General features: G+C 49.1%; 1 protein-coding gene across 1 annotated transcript; it reads right to left on the bottom strand.

Moving 5' to 3' along the window:
- Nucleotides 1-16,391: 16,391 nt before the first annotated feature.
- On the bottom strand, nucleotides 16,392-20,692 carry RPS15A (ribosomal protein S15a). Its single transcript, XM_059484419.1, has 5 exons — nucleotides 20,643-20,692; nucleotides 19,449-19,586; nucleotides 19,214-19,293; nucleotides 17,665-17,750; nucleotides 16,392-16,528 (listed from the first exon to the last, which is right to left on the bottom strand). Exons 2-5 carry the CDS (start codon nucleotides 19,579-19,581, stop codon nucleotides 16,435-16,437), a joined length of 393 nt encoding a protein of 130 aa, XP_059340402.1. The 5' UTR covers nucleotides 19,582-19,586; nucleotides 20,643-20,692; the 3' UTR covers nucleotides 16,392-16,434.
- Between the last annotated feature and the right edge of the window lie 418 nt (nucleotides 20,693-21,110).

Raw genomic sequence — 21,110 nt, 5'->3', positions numbered from 1 at the left:
TTCAGAAGGCTCATTTATTACTTTATAATATTATATTAAAGAATACTATACTATATTATACTAAATACAATGTAGTATAGTATACTATACTATATTATATTTATATAATATAATAGAATAAAGAATTTCTAATTCTATTATAAAGAATACAGAAAGGACACTTACTAAAATGCTAAAAAGATAATAATGACACCTCGTGACTCTTTCCAGAGTCCTGACACAGCTTGCCACTGATTGGCCAAAAAGTGAAAACAACTCACAGCAGAACCCAATGAAACAATCACCTGTGGGTAAACAATCTCCAAACACATTCCACATGAGCAAAACAGAGGAGAAGCAAATGAGATAAGAATTGTTTTCTTTTTCTCTGAGGCTTCTCAGCTTCCCAGGAGAAAAATCCTGGGATTTTTCCAGAGAATGTGAATGCCACAGCCCAGCACACAGTGTGACAAAGAGCCCAGTCTGGCCCTGGGCAGCAGCAGCAGCACGTGCAGCAGGTGCCCTGCACAAACGTGTCTGTGCCAAGCAGCCACCAGCGTGTGACACAGCCAGGCTGCTGCCAGCTGAGCTCACCTGTCACAGCTCTCAGATCCTCAGCCAGCACTTGGCCAATTTGCAGTTATTTGCTTTCACAGTGTCTCTTGCTTGACAACAAACCTACCCCTGCTGCAGGGTTTCACAAACAGCCATGCAGGGCTTTTACCTTCAAAGGAAATTCCCACTGAGGCCACTGCTTCCACTCCACTGCTCTTCCTGCGCCGGCACCAGGTGTCCACCCTCCCCAGCAGGCACAGAGCAGCAGATGTGTGCCAGAGCACATTGCACAACTTGTTAGATCAAGGCTAGAAAAAGCAATAATAAGCCTGTCTCACGGATAAGCAGACCTGTTTAATTACAGGTGTGCTCTGACAGAAAGAATTTGCCATTCAAGCCCTTCATGGCACTCTCCCAAAAATAGACAAGGACCCCAAAAACATCAACAAACATTTCCTCACATCACCTCTGCTGGGTGAAACAAAATCCATTTTACAGAGAGGAGCATGAAATGGGGTCTGTGCCTGCAGAAATCCATGACACACAGAATCTGATGTCACAGCAGCAGAGCCCTGTTGGAAAGTGAGGCCTCCCATCACAGCTGGGCAACTCATTTAAGCCATGTGCAACATTCTACCTAAAATGTCACACTGTTTTATTAAGGTCTTGCTGTTGTTCTTGATTTATCACCAACAAAAAGAGAATAGAGGTGATTCCTGCCTTCTTTCCACCCTCCTGGCCTGCCTTCAGATTATTCAGTAACTGGACTGCAGAATGCAAAATCCTTTCTCTCTTAGACTGGTTCTTGCTTTACACTGGTCACATCAAAGATGGCAAAAAATATCAAAGCATGGTAAAGATGTCTCTATCAAGTTGCACCAAGGGAGTTTTAGGTTCAACATTAGGAAAAATCTCTTCACTGAAAGAGTTGTCAAGCATTGGAACAGGATGCCATGAAAATGGTGGAGTCATCATGCTGGAGTTATTTAAAAGATGTGTGGGAGATAAGGTTTAATGGTGGACTTAGCAGTGCTGGGTTAATGGTTGGACTCAATTATCTTAAAGATTCTGTCCAATTATCTGAAAGATTCTACTACTCTAAAATTCTGTCCCAGCAAACCGCAGGAAAGCTCTGCCCCTTCAGTCACAGAGAGCTGTGAGAAGGCAGTGGAGCCACCATCACTCAAGCAATGTAGATTTTATCTGCTCTGCAATTCCCACCATCCATCCCAGGCAGCCCAGGCACAGGAGAACAAAATGTCACCCAGAAATGGAAAACGAGATATCTTGGAAAAGGGATAGCAGCACAACACCAAAAAAATCCTGCAGGGAATGTGCAGCCTAAACAAGATCAAGCTCTCCAGGGGCAGCAAGGCTCTGAGGGTGCACACAGAACAGCAAGGCACAGCTCAGCAAGAGTGTGGTCTCCTTTCACCCTGACTTTGATGAGGTGCTCAAAAAAATGGCAAAATTGGAATTTTTGGGTCTACTTGAAAGTCAAAGGACAGCTATAAGGTAGAGCAGCACTTCAGCTGGTATTTGGGGGCTGGCTTGTGCTCCCACTCTTAAAACATTGAGCAAAGAGCTCAACAAATGCACTCCTGGACACCCTGCTTGTGGCCAGACATTATTTGGTGGCCACTGCCACCTCGTGGCACTGTCACTTGCAGAGGGGCCCAAGTAAAGGATCCTCCTGTCACTGAGCCATGAACAACACTGCAAAAACCAAGGAGCTCTCTGGGCTGCACAGTGGCATAGGAGCAAGAAGAGATCAGACTGTGTAGTTTTCCCCAGCTGGAGCACCCTTGCAAAACATCCCCTGCCTAATTCCAGGCCAGTTTATTCAGGCCAGGACTTTGATGCCGGTGCCTGTCCAGACATTTTTACCAGTACAACAGAACAAAGCAGGTTCTGCTGCCTTAAAAGCACACTTGTAACTAAGATTTTTTTACCTGTGGTACAGTTGCCCTTTAAAAAAGGGAACTTTAACATTTACAAGAAGAATAAGGCCTGGAGAGACACGAAGTTTTCAGTCCTGATGCATGCTGAGAAAATGCAACACCTGTACCACTAGAGAACTTGTTCAGGGTGTATTGGGCAGCATCTCCTGCAGTTAAGGTGCTGTTGGCATTGTCCCAGCTGCCCTGCTGTCTCAGAAGTTCACTCAGCACATATGTGGTAGGAGCTGATGCAGAGCACAGTTTTCATGGTCTACACACAGTCCTTTGGGCAAGAGTCACCACAGGTTAACCCAGGCAGCACAACAGCACAAAACATTTCCTCTAGGGGCAAATAAAACCTTTTCCAACCTTCCCCTCCACAGCCCAACAACATAGCAAAGTTTTTGTAAAAATGTGGATGAAACATGCAAGTTATACCCTTGAAGATGCAGCAGCCACCCTCAAATGCCCAGCAGAAACCAGCCTGACCATGCCTTGTTTTCCCTTGCCAGGTTATGTGGGAGGGCATACACACAGAGCAGGCACCCCTGTAATTACCACTTTCGTATGCCCAGCCCCAGCTCCTGGGGAAATGGCAGCAGAAAACCTCCTCTTGCTGCTGTGTGACCCCTGCCCACTGCCTGCAGTGACATTCACTCCTGTGGTCCCTCTCACTGTAGGCTGACTCCCAAAGTCTTTTCGTTTTGGAACGTGTCAAGTAAATGGAAACACTGACAGGGAGAGTAATTTAAGCATCCAGAATCCAAAGTACCATTAAAACACTGGCACACACAGGAGCACATACTGATATCCTAAGGAACTGCAGCCAATCTGAAGAACAATGGGCAATTTTCCTCTGTCTCCTGCTCTTTTTATGGCTCATACTACCTGTCATAAGTAGCTACTAAGGAGCCCATACCACAGCATGGCAGAGAGGAGGGGGAAACCCAAAGTATTCTACAAAACATTCTCCCTCAAATCCTGCCCATCAAAGGGAATTTAATCTCCAGCTGTCTAACATTTTAAAAATATCAAGTAAAATTGTGAGAGTAGACTGCAAAATGCTGGGCTTTGCCATTATGCTCACTGCTGAGGGAAACGTTTTTGATGGGGTGACCTTTGCATGGAGCTGTGTTCAAACTGAAATGCATTCTGCAGACCATGAAAAAAAGCTGCTCCTTTTGACAGCTGAACTCAATACATAAGAACTATTTAAGAGAAGCTGCTTTACAAGCAGTGGGTGGCAGATGACAATTAGGTTTTTTCTTCTGTTATGGTACTGGGGGGTATGGGAAATTATCACCATTAGTCACAGTGTGCTTGATACAACAACAAAGAGGGACCAGGCTCTCTCTGTCTCCTTTCCCATGTTTTATTTTCCCTGTGTATCTGCACACATTGCCTTTATTCCTCCCTACATGCACACACACACTCATTCTTCAGTCTGCTCCCAATTTTGTCTGCCTTTGCTTTAATTCAACCTTAAATATGTTACACATTTAAATATTTAAATGTGCTAAATGCAAATCTGACCAGCTTCCTGAGCTGTTGGAAGCATTTTGCTTTGGTCCTTGAAGATCAGGATAAAAAAGTTGAATCCAAGCAAGACAGGGATTAAAAGAGGAGGAGGGGAAAAAGAGAAGAGCAGGGAAGAGAGGGGGGACAGCACAGATCCTCCAGCAGCACTCAGCTACAGGGACAGCAGGAGTGGGACAGGGAATGGGGAGATGGGACAGGGGGAATGGGGGAGATGGGACAGGGGGAATGGGGGAGATGGGACAGGGGAATGGGGGAGATAGGACAGGGGGAATGGGGGAGATGGGACAGGGGGAATGGGGGAGATGGGAGAGCAGCAATGAGGGAGCTCCAGCTAGGCAGGGCTGAGGGGTCCTGCCTGCAGCCCCTTAAACCTTGTGTGGGCCAGGAGCTGTGCTGGGCCATCAGCTCATCCTCCTCAGGGGCACTGAGGGCCTCCAGAGGTGCCTGGCCCATCTGAGCCCCCAGGCTGGGCTCAGCACCAGGAGAGCAGCCTGGAAAGGGCAAAGACCCCAAAATCCCTGGGAGAGGGGCCCAGTGTCCCCTCAGCCACAGGCAGAGGTGGCCCGGGAGGGAACAGCAAACCCAGGTGCTTCATGGCCACAGAAAGAAAGGCCATTTTCATGGTTTTGGAAGCACCATCCCATGTAGGGATCCCCAGAGCATCACCTACCTCTGTGAAGAGCTGCTCATGGTTCTCCTCTGCCCCACAGCTGGGCCTGGAAGCACCAGCAAAGCCAGGCTGGGCTCAGGGACACCAGTAAGGCCCAGCTGGGCTCAGGGACACCAGTGAACACCAGTAAAGCCCAGCTGAGTCTTCCATCACTCCCCCTCACCCCCAGCATGGGCCCTGCTCTGAGCTGCCATTCTCACCAGGAGAAGCTGTAACCCTCCCTTGCTGTGTTCCCAGCTTGTATCAGCACTGCATGGTGTGCTGCACTGGATTTGGGGACACTTCCTGAGCACCAGACAATGGCCTGGACTATGTGGCACCTTTTTGCTAAGAAAAGGACTAATTTCAGCAAACTATGTTCAGTAAAGTGACTTTTTTCCTCAGCTTGGCACACAGCACATCAGGCTGAGGGGGCAGAGGCCACAAGGGCTGCAGGCCCGAGTTCAGCACAGGCCTGAGGGTGCTGTGGGAGACACACACAAAGGCATTTATTGAGCACATTCTCCACCAGGCAAGAGAGTACACAAAAGGGCAAGAAAAACTAATGAAAAAATCCCATCAAAAAGTTATTTGGCCATAAATGAACATCAGGGTGGCAGCATCAGATATGATGGCTCTCAAATACTTTCCTTTCCCCTGAAGGTCAGGCAGCCCTTTAATAAAATTTGAGAATCACAGCTGTAAAGTCTGCTCCTGCCTCTGTTCTTTGCCTGCAGAGAGAATATATATGCATGAGTCTGTATTTCTAATAGCTGGGGCTAAGGAAAACTCCAAAGATCTTCAAAAAAGGATAAAAACATCCTTTGTCATACAACAGCTCCCAAGCCATGATTTTGGTAGAAAATAGGCAGAGTTGTATGAAAAGCTACACAGAGCATACAAAAGGCAACAAACAAAAGTGAGTGAATTCAGGACACGGCTGAATCATTTTAATATCAGCTGAAGCTTTGAAAATGTGATTAGCATATAGTTAGGAGACACTTCTCCTTTGCATCTAAAAATACCATGGCAGCTCTGGAAGAGAGCAGCCACCAGCAGAGCAGGAGTTGCATAATCCTCCCTCAGCCATTGTCTGCAGGGAGCAAAAGGGCCCCAGGTGCTTCCTTGGTGTTGTGGAAATAGCAGCCAGTTAATTTAGCAGTTTGATTTTTATGACATTTAGCATAACAAACACATCAAGGTCAGCCTGGAATAGTCAAAAGACATACATATTCACACCCGACACTGACATCCTTTGATAAAAGGCTGCACATCTCCTGTAGCACTTAAAAATTAAGGAGGAAACAGCATGAGGAGCCCAGGTTTGTGGCTCTGATTTGCATAGGTCCCACCTTGCAGGGACAATAAGGAGGCTATGGCTGCTCTGAGGTCAGCCCAGCTGGCAGTGCTGCCTCTCTGGGCCAGCAGAAATCTTTCCTTCCACTGCTGGAGCCCTGCAAGGGGCCTGGCCTGCACAGCCCTAAATGTGGGAGATTGCTGAGGAAGGACAGCTCAGCTCAAGGCAGATCTCAGGCAGGAGCCAGGATCAGCCTTGTCCCTCAGACAGAAGAAATCCCTTTATCCTTTCACACTGGGTGCCAAAGACAAGCACCTGGATGTCCCCCAGGCTGCAAGGGAACCCTGAGACCCTGATCTTTCTCTGTGCCCCCTCTGTGCCCTCCCAGCTGAGCACTGGCACAGCCCAGCCCTGCTGCTCCCCACACCCCCTGTGCCTCCCACAGGATCTGGGTGCAGTTCTGGGCAGCCAGCTGGTTTCACTCAAGGCAGTTCCATGCTTTTCATTGTGTTTTTAATTTTCACTTCACTGAGATTCACTCCCACGACCACGTTTTCTGGCTTCTTCCAGTTTCTGTCCTTTATTTTTACTGCTGGAGTCAGAGATGATTATCTCCAAGAAAGAGATTTCAGCTGTGTTATATTGATGGTAAGCGCTGTTTTTCCTGCTCTGTCTGATTTTCCATGCAAGATGCTTTTGGTATAGCTTTAGCTGCTGCAGATTGTTTGCCACGTCTGGGAGTTTCCCTCTCCTGCTGTGCAAGGTGCCAGCATTCCTGCAGGAGGGATTGCAGCCTCTGGAGCCCCAGAGGAGCAATCTGCTCACTTGGAGAGGGCCACAGGAACAAATGCAGGCTGCTTAGCTGGAGAGGAGCACAGAACCCCCACAAATCCAGGCTGCTCTGGGGCACCATGCCCTCCCCAGGTGGTTTCCTGGTGTCCCCAAGCACCTCTGTGTGTGTCCCAGGCAGGAGGGACCTTCCTGTGCCATGCACAGGTCCTGGCACAGGACAGCCAGGGGACCACAGCTCCCAGCAGGAGCCTGTCCCAGTGCTGGGGTACAGGCAGGGACACCTCCATCCTTGACAGCACAAAATAACCAATCCAATACAAGATACAAATCTTACAGCATTTACATACAGGTTAGAAGAATCATTACATTACCCTACTGTGTTACATTTTACACCCTAAAAACTACTCTTTAGACCCCTTCTGCTAAGCTAACAAAGTCTGCTCTGATCTTTGGACCTGTCTGCAAGCAGAGGGTATTGTTTCATCAAAAAGAGATGACTTTCAGCTGGCCACACCATTGTTTTCCAGTTGTTCAGTAGCTAAAGTATCTCAAAGCTTGCTTTCATTTCAATCTCACTTATAGTTTCTATATTCTCAAAATCTTTTGCCAAGCAATCATATTTATAAGGCTTTCCTGTTTCATCTTCCCCAACACTCCACCCTACTGGGAAAATGCCCAGGCAGCAGGGACACACTGCTGAAGGTCAGGACTGAAGGCACTGATGCCACACAAAGTCACCATGAGCTGGACCTGGCCAAGGCCATCTCCCTAGAGCATCATTTTCTCCACCCCAGGGGGGCTATTGAGCTGCCACATGGATCTCCAACTCTGACTAAGCATCTTCCTCCTCCTTTCAGTCAGAGACGGCCTCCCCACCTCTCCAGCAGCGCTCTGTGTTAGCCTTGCCCACCCTTCTTTCCCAGCACCAATGTTGGGTGCTTGTGCTCCAGAGCACTCAGGTGCTCCCCAGCCACCCTTCACAGGTGAAATCTCCTTCCCCAGCCACCTTTCACAGGTGAGAGCTGCTCCACAGCCACCTTTCACAGGTGAGAGCTGCTCCACAGCCACCTTTCAGAGCTGAAAGCTGCTCCCCAGCCACATTTCAGAGCCTCCAAGAGCCTCCAGCAGTGGAAGTCCCTCCCTGCTCTGTCCCAGCCCTGGCACAGAGGCTGGCAGTGCCAGGAGCTCTCTCACATCCCTGCACTGGCACAGCTGGGAGAGCAGCCCTGTAAGGGAAGCACAAGCAGGAAAGCAGTGTCCCCACCTTGTCACAGGTCACCAGCAGCCACCAAAGATCCAGCCAGGCTCCCTCAGCTGTCACACTGCCCTTGCTCTGCAGGGGACACTCTGTGACTCCAGCCAAGCCAGCACTGTAACCTTTCCCTCCCTGCAAAACCAAAGCCAGCAGGGCTGTGCCCAGAGCAGACCCTCACAGCACCCCCCAGGCTTGGGAAATAATCTTTGTCAGGGCAGTGCAACAGAGGAAGTGCTACTGAAAGTTGCTGCTGCCTCAGCATTTTTATTTTCAATCAAAGCAGCATTTTTTATTTTTGTGTAATAGTTTTTCCCCCTTTGGCATTTTCATTAAAAGACCAACAGGAAAAAAATTCCTCAACAATCCCAGAGTGGAAGTTATAAGCAGCCTGACACCTGGTAATGTGATATTTCAAGCTCTGGTCTGGCACTTTTATGGTATTTCTGAACCAAGCACTCAATCAAGTGGGCTTAAAACAGAAAGTTTGTTACTCCCAGATTTTTCATCTCACATTTCAGCAATGGAAGAGTACAGTACAATAAGGCAGGGAAATACCTAGGAAGTAAATACTTTTACCACAGTATAATTATTCCCCTCAACAAAAAGACTTGTGAGATGGCTCCTGAGACAGTGCTCAGCGCTCACAGCCCACCTGAGAGCACCTTGGCTTCTTATTTGAAATGCCTCTAAGGAAACAGGGCTCTAGCAGTCCCTTTGTCCACCCTGCTGTCTCCCCTTCACCAAGAGCTGTGCAATCCACCAGACCCCTTCACTCCAAGCTGGAGCAGGACAGCAGAGGTCCAGTACTGTCCATATCCACACATTCTGACATTAAAATGCAGAAGAGAGCAGAAATTGCTGTCTCAAAGCAACAACACAAAGGTGATGCTCACTGAACCACTCACATGCCAGATTTGTCTGGAAGCTCTTGCAAGGAGCTCCAAGAGCTCTTGCAAGCTCTTCCCTGTGCTGGCTGGCAGTGTCTGCCCAGCACAGACTCCCAGCAAAGCTTTCCCTCCCTCCTTGCTCCAGGACCTTGGGGAGAGAGGATATGGCAGCAACAGTGTCTGATGCCCTCACTGAACTGCTCAATGTTTTTTAAATCCCTGCAGGGTGAGAAATCCATGGGGGTGAGAAATGCCAAACCTGTGGAAGGAGAAGGGGCAGGGCAGCCAGACCCTGGCACTGGCAGCACCCCCAGCACCAGCACCAGGAACAGGGCAGCAGGACAAGACTGAGGTTCCCAGGAGCAGGAGGGAAGGTAACCTGCACATCCCAGCAGCCAAACTTGTCCCCACCTGGCTCCTCAGGAGACAAGAAAGCCTTCAGCAAGTCACCCTCACACCTGGGGCTGATTCCTGTGAGATAATCAGAATGTTTCCCAATCCAGGCACAGTTCCAGCTGAGCCTGCTGGCTGTGGTCTCCCTGCCAGGAGCCCTGGGGAGCTGGCAGGGGCTGCTTTGCCCTTACAGGAGCCCTGCAGCACCCAAAGAAGAGCAGAGCCCCCAGGGGCAGGCACTGAGGGGGTACAGGAGCCAGCTGTACTGCTCTGCTTTCTGTCCTGTGTCACCACATTTCCCTTCACAGAGAAAAGCAAGGCACAGTTCTTCCCAAGAATATTTCTGGGTTTCACGTTCTCTGAACCTCAGAGAAAGGAAAAACGATTCTTATCATTTACTGTGCCTGTGTTTGTGCCAAAGTAGAATGCAGTGTGGAGATTGTTTACCCACAGTGATTGTGTTTTGTCTTCTTGGCCTGTCAGGGCCAGGTGTGTGTGTGTGTGTGTAAGTGTGTGTGTGTCGGGACTGTCGCTGACAGTCACGAGATTCTGGGCAGGGTGTGCAGAGTTGAATGTTTGGCAGATTCAGTTTAGATGCAATGTAATATAGTATAGAATAATATAGTATAATAAAGTAATTAATTAGCCTTCTTGAGAAGATGGAGTCAATGCATAATACTCTCCCCCTCATTAGGGCAAAAATATCCACAGTAGTCCTGCCTGCCACAGCAAGGAAAGGTTTGCCCAAAGCACAGGCTGGGAAGTGTCACAGACATCTTTTATGAAAAATCCTTTCCTTAGGATTTTTTCTCTTGAGAAGCTGAGAGGCCTCAGGAACAAAATGTAAACATTGATTATCTGCTGCTGTGGAATGCAACAGGTGCATCTCTGATTGGTCTCATGTGGTTGTTTCTGATTAATGGCCAATCACAGTCAGCTGGCTCAGACTCTCTCTCCGAGACAGAAGCCATTGTTATGATTCTTTCTTTTTCTATTCTCAGCTAGCCTTCTGATGAAATCCTTTCTTCTATTCTTTTAGTATCGTTTAAATATAATATATATCATAAAATAATAAATCAAGCCTTCTGAAACATGGAGTCAGATCCTCGTCTCTTCCCTCATCCTCAGACCCCTGTGAACACTGTCACAGGAAAGGTTTGCCCAAAGCTCTGAAAAGGAAGGTTTGCCCAAAGCAAAGAGAGGGAGGGTTTCCCCAAAGCTCAGGAAAGGAAGGTTTGCCCAAAGCTCAGCCATGCCTGGGCCCCTCTCTCAGTGCCACAGCAGCTGGCACCACCCAAACACCAGAGCTAATTGCAGAGACAGCAGAATCATCTGCATTCTGCCCAAAACAAGGCATTGTTATTTTTATGCACGCACACACAGACACAAGTAAAGAACCCTTCTCGTTTCAAGCTGTGCTATTATGCTAACTACAGAGAAATAAATATGCCACACTGTAGCTAATAAGTGTCATTCACATCAGTATTTATTCCAAACATGTTTCCCCCATCACGTCTGTTCTGCCTGGAACTGCTCATCACTAAGGAGGAGACCTTTATTTCTAGTGATTTAAGCAGACAGGAGAGAGTTAGCAATTAAAGCACACTTTTGTACAGTTTAATTCTTTTTATTTCAGCTATCAGGGAGTGTTATGTGCTATCTCTGTATCTATTTCTGGAGCCACCACCTACCAGCACTGGCTTTGTAATTCAGCAATTTGCAAGATGGGCTCTCTGGCCTGGGGCTGGGGCTGGCTCCTGATGTGCCACGGGCTTGTGGCTCTCAGCCCCACATCCTGCTCCATAGGACAGGCTCTCTCTCAGGGAAATGGGCTCAGAATCATTTCTGTTCATGCTCAGATGCCTTCCTGCACTCCAGCACTTCTCTCTCAGCCCATGCCTGGGTAGGTGGTGGCTGCAGGTGGCTGCTGTCCCTGCAGCTGTCCCAGGAGCTGTCCTAGCCACACTGGGAGCTGCCAGCAGCCCAGCACAGATCCAGGCACCTCTGGCTCTTCCCTTCAGGGATTATTTCTCTGCTCATCAAAGGCTGGCAAGGACTGAATGTCATTCAATAAAAGTATTTCAGAGCTAAAAATAGTCTCCTGATTTTTGCTTCCTTCCCAGAGAAAACACCTGCCTGCAGATGAATTCAGTGGTCCTATGCACACATCTCCTCTTTCCCCTGATGTAACACACACTGCACAAGGCTTCACATAAAACCCCAACTCCTGCTGCCTGAGCTGGACTATAAACTGGAAATAGAACCAGAAATCACCACCAGTCATGGAAATCAAGCAAGGCTTTGGCTTCTGCCCAAGAGGGACAGACCCATGAGCCCATCCTGGACAGAGCACGGGTCCCAGCACAAACACCACAGGTGTGCAGTCAGCTCTGACACCCACAGCCTCCCCAGTGAGGTGGAAATGGTTTCAAACATGAGGAGGGCAGGTGATAACTGAGGGGCTAATGCTGCTGCCCTAAGGAAGGAACCCCGGGGACTGAAGAAAGGCCAGAGCTGATTTCCTGCTCACACAGACACAGGGATCATGTGCTGAGGATCCTGTTGTGCAAGAATACACCTGGGCATGTTACTGCAAGTGAGGAGACAAGCACCCATGTGCATTGCAGAGGGGTAGGGAGAAAAGGAAAAAATAACCTTTAATTTCTCCCCTTATTTTCATTCTTATGGTTAAAGGCCTGATTTGTAAAGATACCAAAAACCTAAAGTTGTCATTGATGTTCCTGGACTTTGCTTTTTAAACTGGCACAAACAGCAGTGGACCATACACAAACTGAGCTCCATCCATGGATCTAATGAACCTCAGACAGTGCCCAGAGGTGGCTGCAGCTGCAGCTTCTCTCTAACCTCATCCATCACCTACTCTTCCCCTACTCCCAGGTATAATCCTTGCCTCTTCCTGCCTACAGCCTGGTCTAGCTGAAAGCAGAGTCAACTTGCATCAGGGGAAGACAAGAATGGCTGTGCCACATTTCTTCCCCACAAATGAAGGGGCCAATCCCACTCTGATCTAATGGGGAGCTGAAGATGGAGGAGTGCTGCACATACACATTTCTATCCAGGATCACATACCAAGTATTTTGGTACTTCTGTCTTTTTCATATTTTCTTACATTAAGGCAAGAGAGACATCTAGAGATGGCAGGCAGGGGATTGCAAGTTCCTGGAGAAAGAGTTTCTGGAGAATGTGTAGCATGGTTTGTTCACAGAGTGAGAACAATAAATCAAGTGAATTAAATATGAAAAAAATCAACACCTAGTCATAAATTATAAAAGTCCAAGAGGAAATAGCAATGGATTACAGAGTGGTAGGAATGCTCTCTATTTCCATGGCCCTCACACTGAGTTATCCCCAATCTGTTAAAAAAGTAGTCTGAAAGGGGAGGGAGGGAGTCACATAGCCTGCTAGAGCATCTTGTCCAAAAGCAGACAATGCCACAGGAATGCACACACAATGATTCAGTGCACCACCAGCAGATAAAAGCCTCATAAAATATAAATAAAACCAGACTAGGAACTTGAATCCTGCCCCAGCACAAATGTACCAACAGAATCAGTGTCCCAACTCCATCACATCCCTGATCAGATGGGCTGTCCTGAGGATGAGGATAATCACAGCCCATTACTGCATTAATGACACAAGAGCAGCACCTGAGCAGAGAAAACATCAGAGGCACGAACAAGAATGGAGGCCACCAGCCTCTGCACCCTCCAACTTCACTAGAACAGTTCCCCAGACCAAACTGTGGTTAAATCCACCCAGATATTTACTGAGAGCAGGACACTTACATTAATAGGCAGTTAAGACATAGCTTTGTCGTAAATCTAAATTAGCTAAATAACATTAGACAAAAGGGTGAGGAGGAAAAGGTGCATTTCCAGTCACACACCAGGCTCCTGAGCCTGCTGCAGTATTTTGCAGATCCACACTTATTCTCACCTCCAATATTACCTTATAGTAGGCTCAAAGCATCAAGGACAGAGAAAACTCTCACTGTGGACCAGGGCACAGGAAGCAGGATCCTCCTTTCCATCTCCAGTGACTGAGGCCGGCTGCTGCCCTCTGCTGACACCTCCTCAGGCACCAGTAAATCGCTGTTTGGATCCGCAGCACCCAGCCAGTTTGAGCATCCTTCATCCTCTTCTTTAGGCACGGCATGAGGAGCAGGGGCACCCCAAAATACTGATCTGACTGCAAGGGGAGAATGGGCTGTACCTCACAGGGGCATCACCAACCCTCCCCCAGCTGCATCCAATTTACTCATTTTCACATCCAAATTCAGTTCTGATCCATTGTGCCCCTGGGGCTGGACTGTGATGCTGACACGTGGCTGTGAGCAGGGGACAGCAGGATGGGGCTGCAGGCAGGGCAGCTCCAGCACGGGCTCAGGGTGAGCTCTGGGCTGCTCCAGGCATGGACAGACGGCTCAGATGGGTGTGCAGGGCACAGAGGTGACACCATCACCTTCAGTGTTAGACCACAGGGGACCCAGGACAGCCCCAGGGCAAAGCTGGTAACTCAGGAATTCCTCAGGGATTCCCACCCTGCCCTGTCAGCTGCTCTGTCCCTCAGCTCCTCCATCCTGATGTTCCCTCTGCCCACAGGTACCAAAACCCTTCTCTGAACTCTCACCTGCCCCTGATCACCTGTTGCAATCCACACTGCACCTTCAGCTTTGTGCCATTTTCCCTCCCATCTCTAGCAATCCTTTTTTTACCCAAAATGCTTTTACCTCCAGACTGCTTGCCCAAGGCATATAAATGCCCTTAGCCCACTAAACATCACTGAGGTTTAAAAAATTACACCACTTTCAGATTTTAAACATATCTGGGAGTAAGAATTCCTGCAAACCCATTCAAAGCTGTTGTGTTGTCATGATCTCTCCTGTCAGCTCCCAAGGCCACCTTCCAGAGTTCATGGCTCTCAGCCAGCAGCAAAGCTCTCACCAGTGAGGGTCAAGGTCACAGATCATCTCATGAACCCCAATCAGCCACATCAGCTTCCACATGTGGTAAGCCTGGATGCAGTCACTTCTGTAGATATGCTGTGGAAAAGGTGCTTCTGCTGCTGCTTCCTTTCCTCCAAGTCATTCCTGTTACATCACAGCTCTAATTTCCATTTAATAAGTCTATAAAAGTCACTGGGCAGGCTGCTGGAATAAATTTACAGTTCATTCCCAATTGATCTGTCAACGGAGAACACCAGAAATTGTTACCTCAGGAGTCTCTGTGGGAGTAAAGGACACACAGCTAAGCTAGGTCAGGAAAACTGCCATGTATGTCCTGTGTAAAACTGATTTAAAACAAATGTCAAACTAGCAGGAAACTTGCCATAGTTAATTCATCCAAAGGAAGCTTTGAAACTGTCATTGGCCTTCTTCTACTAGGTATGAGAAACGTGTTCTATTCTAGACTTGAGAAAATCAAGGTTTTATAAAAACAATAGTGAATCTTGATACAATCTTCAGGGTTACTCTGAGCAAGAACAAAATCTGAGCTGTCATTGCCTGGTACTGCAGAATGAAACCCAGTAAGGATAGGAAAAACCCACCTGTCACTAAATAGCTCCATTTGACAACAAACAGTTTGAAACAGCCTCGACTTTGTAACTACTCTAATTCAGTGTACAGACCTGCAGCTGAGCAGATTTGTTTCCAGCCAAACTGAGAACCAGTGATGCCATTTGAATGTTTTGTCTCCAGTCCATCAGAGCTGTGACCCAGCAGCTAGACCAGTTTCATCCTGTGCCCCTGCTCTTCTCAGCCAGGCCCAGGTCAGGGTGCTGCTGCCACCACACCCCCTGTGAGCACTCTCAGAGCTCTGCCGGCTCTCATGTTCCTTGGGGAGCACCAACCACATCAGCGACACTGCAGTGTCTGCCCAGAGTGAAACCTGCTTAACAGTAACACCTTGTCCTTTTCTCCATAAAGAGTAACAGACTGAACCAAGAGAGGCTACAGAGTTATTGAGCTCAGACCCAGTGCCTGAAGAGCCCCTTCCATAGCAAGGTCTGTGATGAAGTATCACCTTCAAGGCAAGCAACTGTACATGGAGGGCATGGAGGTGTATCACCAATCAGGAAAACTTGGGTTCCACCTGTTTGTATCAGAATCACAAATTTCAGCAGCTGGTTTAGAGTGTGATGGAACACTTGCTACATCTCCAAAGGCTCCCTCCTGGTAAGACTGACTCCAAACCAGGGCAGGGCAGGTCCAGCTGCTGTTGGACAATGCCACCAGCCCAGCTTGCTGCCCATCCTCTACCAAGTTGTACTGCTCCAGGTACTGCCTTGCAATACATCTGATTTCTCTGCATCAAGGACACTGTGCTGTCATGTGCCTGAAGAAAACACCAACTCATTCAATACTAAATATTCCCTATCTATAGGTTCAGACCACCTTATTTCCTCACTCTGAAAATGTAAAGAAATCCCAAACAGTTGTTTCTGTGTGCCAACATACAAAGCAGCTGCAGAGCAACTACTCTACCCGAAATTCTGGGGTTTCAAAACACTTTCAAAGGAGAAATTTGAAGGAAAAGAATGATTCACCTCCCAACCTCAGTTACTCCTTTCACCATATGATGTGGAACAAGTTTGTGATCTGAAATCTAAACTCCAACCATTTTAATTATTCCAGAATCCCACATCCCACAACTTTTCTAACCATAAACAGGAAATAGCTTCTGGCAAGGCTATTTCTATTATTATCAATCTTCTATTATTATCAATCTTCTATTATTGAGGCAAACGGTGAAACTCTAGAATCACACACAGGTAACTAACTGCAGACACATGTACTGAACACCTGGGAGGTGAGCCCAAGCAGGACAACTGGGATGAGCATTAGTTTAGCATTAGAGCTCCCCTGCTGAGGCTCTCCTGTACAGTGACCCCCAAATGCCACTCCAGTGGTAACTTTCACAAGTACATTATATCATTAACAGAAACTGAATTGTGACCAGGGATGGTGTGGTACCCAAACATCATTTGAAGTGAAGCTGGACCTCCAGCACTACTGAAGAGCTGTTACAAGCACTGTCACAGGCAGTGTTTGAAGTCATTGAAATACCCACTGGAAACACCAGAGTCCATTTGAACAATTTATTAGTATCCTCTTTTTTTTACAAGTTTTAGAAAAAGAATCCCAGGATTTTGCCTCCTGTGTGTTTTCGTCTCGCCTCCTCATGGTCCATGATGCCAGCTGAGGTTGTCAGGACAATATACCTGCCAAGAGAGAGCAAATGTTCAGGTTATCTCCCTGCTCCAGGCTGCTGCAGAGCTGAGAGCACCACCTCCATCTGTCACAAGCAGCAGGGCCTGTCCCTGTAACAGGCCCAGCACAGTGAGCCTGACTACCAACAGTGCACAGCAGCTCCTCTCAGGAGCACAGCCCTGCAGCACACACAGGGCAGTAACAGACTTCTGCTCTCCAACTATTGCCTCTTTCCCTGCACATTCCCACTGGGCACTCCCTGTCCAGCTGCTGGACAGGTTTCTAGCCCAGCTTCACTTCTATCCCCACAGATGCTGCTGCAGGCACAGGTGCCACAGTGCCAGAGCTCCTCAGCTGGGATCTCTGCCTGGTGCAGGGCAGGATCTGCACCTGCAGCAGCTGCCACTGCTAAAGCCAACATCTGCAGTACCAACACACTCACCCACAGCCCCAGAACCTCCTGTCCCTTCACTGTAAATGCTCTTAAAGCTCCCAATGACAGAGTAGCTACACAGGGCCAGCTGAAGCAGGAGTTACTGCTGGAGCCTTAAGAACAGAAACAGCACAGAACTGTTTTAATCAATCCTTCCTTTGATGGGACAGACTGGCTGAGGCCCTGGAGACTCCTCCAGCTCTGCCATCCTGGTGCACTGGGAATTACAGCTCTCAATTCCTCACACTTTGTGAAGGAAAGGTACATTGTGTAATAGTAAGATTTCCTGTGTTGTGGAGGTTTGTTTAACAGAGACTCCAAGTTCCTCATCACTTCATATCTGATTAACTTTCACACAGGATGTGTGAATTCAAGTAGTACAATTTACTTTCACTGACCTGGTAACTTACATAACTCCTTCCCCACTTAAAAACAGCCATTCACAAAACCAAAATAAACATGAGACAAGTCCTGCTTTCCATTAAACTGTGAAATGGTCAAACAAGGATTTACCAAAGCCAAACAAACATATCCTTGCTTAGCAGTGCCCCTGTAAAACTGGTTTAAAAGGGCATTTATATGGAGGATGGATTTTGACACTGGAATTTAACTCCAGGCTATCAGAGGAAAAGCTGCCAGGTGAGTGTAACCCAGGCAGTTTGTCAGTGTAACATTTTTACAAACAACACACATCTGACCCTTCCTCATACTCACCCAAACTGACGGGAAGGCAGCAGGTTGTTCTGCCACTTTTCCAAATCCTTCAGCTGCACATCAAATCTGGGACTGATTACACCACACTGTAAGTAAAAGAGGATTCCATTATAAACTGAAGAACTTCATGGATTTACAGATGTGTGATCCCAGCTCCCTGCCTGCAGGGCCTCACCAAGTGCTGTCACACACACTCTGTTACACCAGGACCTCACACCCAGCAATTCCAGACCCGCTCCTGCCTCAGCCTCACTCCTCCTCCTCACCTGCACAGCCTAAACTGCTGCTGAAGCCACACCACTCACATAATGCCCACACCTGGGGCAAGCACTAAAGCAGGCTGTAACATCAGCAACATTCCTGGGATTGCTCAGGGATATTCCACCCCTAACCATTATACAAAGTTAGCAAAAAAAAAAAGTGGATTTTAACCAGGAAGGAATTACCATGCTACTGGAATTTTCAAGGTAATTGTATCACTGACCAAGACCACCAGCACCACGACCAGTTACCTCACTGGCTCCAATCATTTTAACAACTATCCAACCCCAAACCAGAAGCACACCTTCCTGCACTATGCACTTCTCTGAACTAAACAATTGTTCCCTTACTGCTATGATTGGGAGAAACATTATATCCATGAGCCTGGAAGATCCGTATCATCCTGGAAGAGTTCAAGGAACACTACCCTCAAACCTGACCCACATCACTTTTATTACAGACACATAACACTGCGTCTACTGTAATTACTGTAACTACTGCAGTAATTTGGGGGTGTCAGCATTATCTGCCTTATACACTCTGCAATTTTCACATGGCATCTTCATCATGAGGACAGCCCCAACATATTCTGACCAAGAAATATTTTTTATTTCTTTACTGAAAAGCCAACTCTGACTGGAAGAGCTCAGCTGTAAACAAGGATGCACAGCAAGTCACACAGAACCACACAGCTCAGTAGTTTGAGACATAAGCATTTAAGAACTTCCAAAACACACACAAATGCCTCATATGCCCCAGGAACCTCACAGGCACCAATTAATGTAACATTCAACTTCTCCTCACTGCAAGCAAAGCCCAGCTGGCAGCAGGAGAAAGGTTTGTCTTCACAACTGCAGCTATCAAACATCAACTGGAAACCAACTCAGCCCCTATCTCTAAGACAAGTCTTCCAGACAGCTTAAATATCAAATAAACTGAGAAAGCACCACATGGCCAGAAAGCCTTTGAACAGAGAGAAGTACACAGCACTTGCAAGCAGACTTCCCTGAGAGCGTATCTTACACAGTCAGAGTTTAAAAGAAATGTAATTAGTGACCCACACCACTTTGAATCCAGACAAATTAACCACCCTTTTAACTGATAACATCCCAAATTAACCACCCTTTTAACTGATTACATCCATGCTGCTCTTCTTTACATGGATTCAACTAATACCACCTCCTTTACAACAAGTTCTTTTAGAAATAGAGCAGACAAACATAAAATTTAAAAAAAGTCTTATTTAAACACTTCTTTAGAGAACTGAATTCAGGAAGACAAATCCTACCTTGTTGAGTCTGCCTGTGAGGTTGACAACAATCTTCCCAGCTCTGTGATCATCAATTATCTCGAATTCACCAATGTAACCTGCAGGAGACCAGCAGACAGAGACACACACAACACTTAGCTACAATAACACATCTATTTAACTGTGTTACACGAAGCTACTTCAAGCACCTCGATTTCCATCTTTTACCCCAGCAGCACCCACGGACACCCGGGGAAGCAGGGCCGGCACTCACCGTGCTTCATCATGACGGTGAGGAAGCGGACGATCACCTTGGAGCACGGCCGGATGAGCACCTGGCGCTTGCCGCGCTTCTCTGCGTTGTTGATGCTTTTGAGAGCATCGGCCAGCACGTTCATCCGCACCATGGTGCCTGCAGGGACGGCAGCAGCTACTGCACCGGCTCCTCGGCACGGAAACGCCGAGCAGCGCCCCTGTCAGGGCTGGTTTTACACCGAAAACATCCAACACTGACAGAAAGTTGTATTAAACCTCGAAAAGCAGTCTCAAGCTAAAGAAGCGATCACACGCTCAACTGTGATCAATAAGAGTCACCACTACCATAACACGTCAGGAAACCTGACACGGTTAAATTTGGCTCTATCAAAGCACACACAGGATTTCAAAAGCACCATCCAGACAGCTGTCAGCAGTGTGACAGCTCCGCAGGTAAATCAGTTTGCCCTTAAAACCCAATTAACACCCAACTGCACAGTACCGATCCTGTGCAATAACTACATCCTACGTGGTATTAAATCAGCAGATGCTGCTCGGCTCACTGATGTGCAAAAACCCTGCAGGATGCACAAACACAGCGCTTCGCAAAGGAAGCCCGGCAGCAGCTCTCAGAGGCTCGCAGGAGGAGCCTCGGAGCAGCCCCAGCCCGGCGGGGATGACTTGGCACGGCCACCGCTCCGACAGAGCCGGGCCGCCGCCCGAGCTGTCCCTGCCCGGACACCGGGGCAGCTCCTGTGGCACACGGGGACTTTCACCACCGGGACACCAGCCCCGCGCAGCCAACTCCCGCCCGCGGTGAGAGCCGCCAGCCCCGCGCGCCGGGGCCGCCTCCTCCGGGGCCCGACCGCGCCCGCTGCCCGCGCTCCGCCCGGCCCCTCAGCGCACCGGCTCCGCTGCTGCCCCGCGCCCGGTCCGGCCCCGCTCCCCACAGCTCCGGCCCGGGCCCGGCCGCCGCTCCCGCTTCCCGCCGCGCATCGCTGAAGAGCGCGGGGCCACCGGCGGGAGGAGCCGCCCCCCACCCCGCGTTCCGGCGGCTCCGGACGGCGCCAGGGCCGGTACCGGCGGCTCAAACCGGGCCAGGAGGGTGGCGCGGTGCCCGCTGCCCGCGGCGGCGCGGGCGGGGCGGGCGCGGGGCGCGGATGGCGGCGGGACGGGGCGGATGCTGCGCGCCCGCGGCTCCGGCCCCACTCACCGAGAGCGCGATGGCGGAAAAGGAAGAGCCCGGGCCGCGCGGGCTGATGGGAGGGCCAGCGGCGGGCGGAAATATCGCGAGACTTCGCCCCTCAAGCCTGGCCCTCCCCATTGGCTGAGACCGCGCGCCGCACTTCCTGAGCGACGCCGCCGCCCGGCTGCCATGGCAACGGCGACGCTTCGCTCGCGTCCGGCGGGGCGCGAAGGACAAAAAGCTGCGCTCCGCCGGGCAGAGCGCGCAGGTGAGCCCACGGGCCGGGACAGCGGAGCAGGGACACGGGGACACCGCGACAACGGGGACACGGGGCTGCGGTGAGCACAGCCCCCGCCGATGCATGGGCTGTGTCTGTAGTGCGCTCGCACTCCAAAGGAGCACAGGGCACTTGCACTGTGCCAGCAGCCGGGCAGCAGCCAAGCCAGTGTCAGCGCATTCTCCACTCTCGCACAGCTGGGGACACCGCGCCGTGTC

This window comes from Ammospiza nelsoni, chromosome 17 (genome assembly GCF_027579445.1).
Source record: "Ammospiza nelsoni isolate bAmmNel1 chromosome 17, bAmmNel1.pri, whole genome shotgun sequence".
NCBI classification, from domain to species: Eukaryota; Metazoa; Chordata; class Aves; order Passeriformes; family Passerellidae; genus Ammospiza; species Ammospiza nelsoni.
This window is presented reverse-complemented; position numbering and strand designations above follow the sequence as displayed.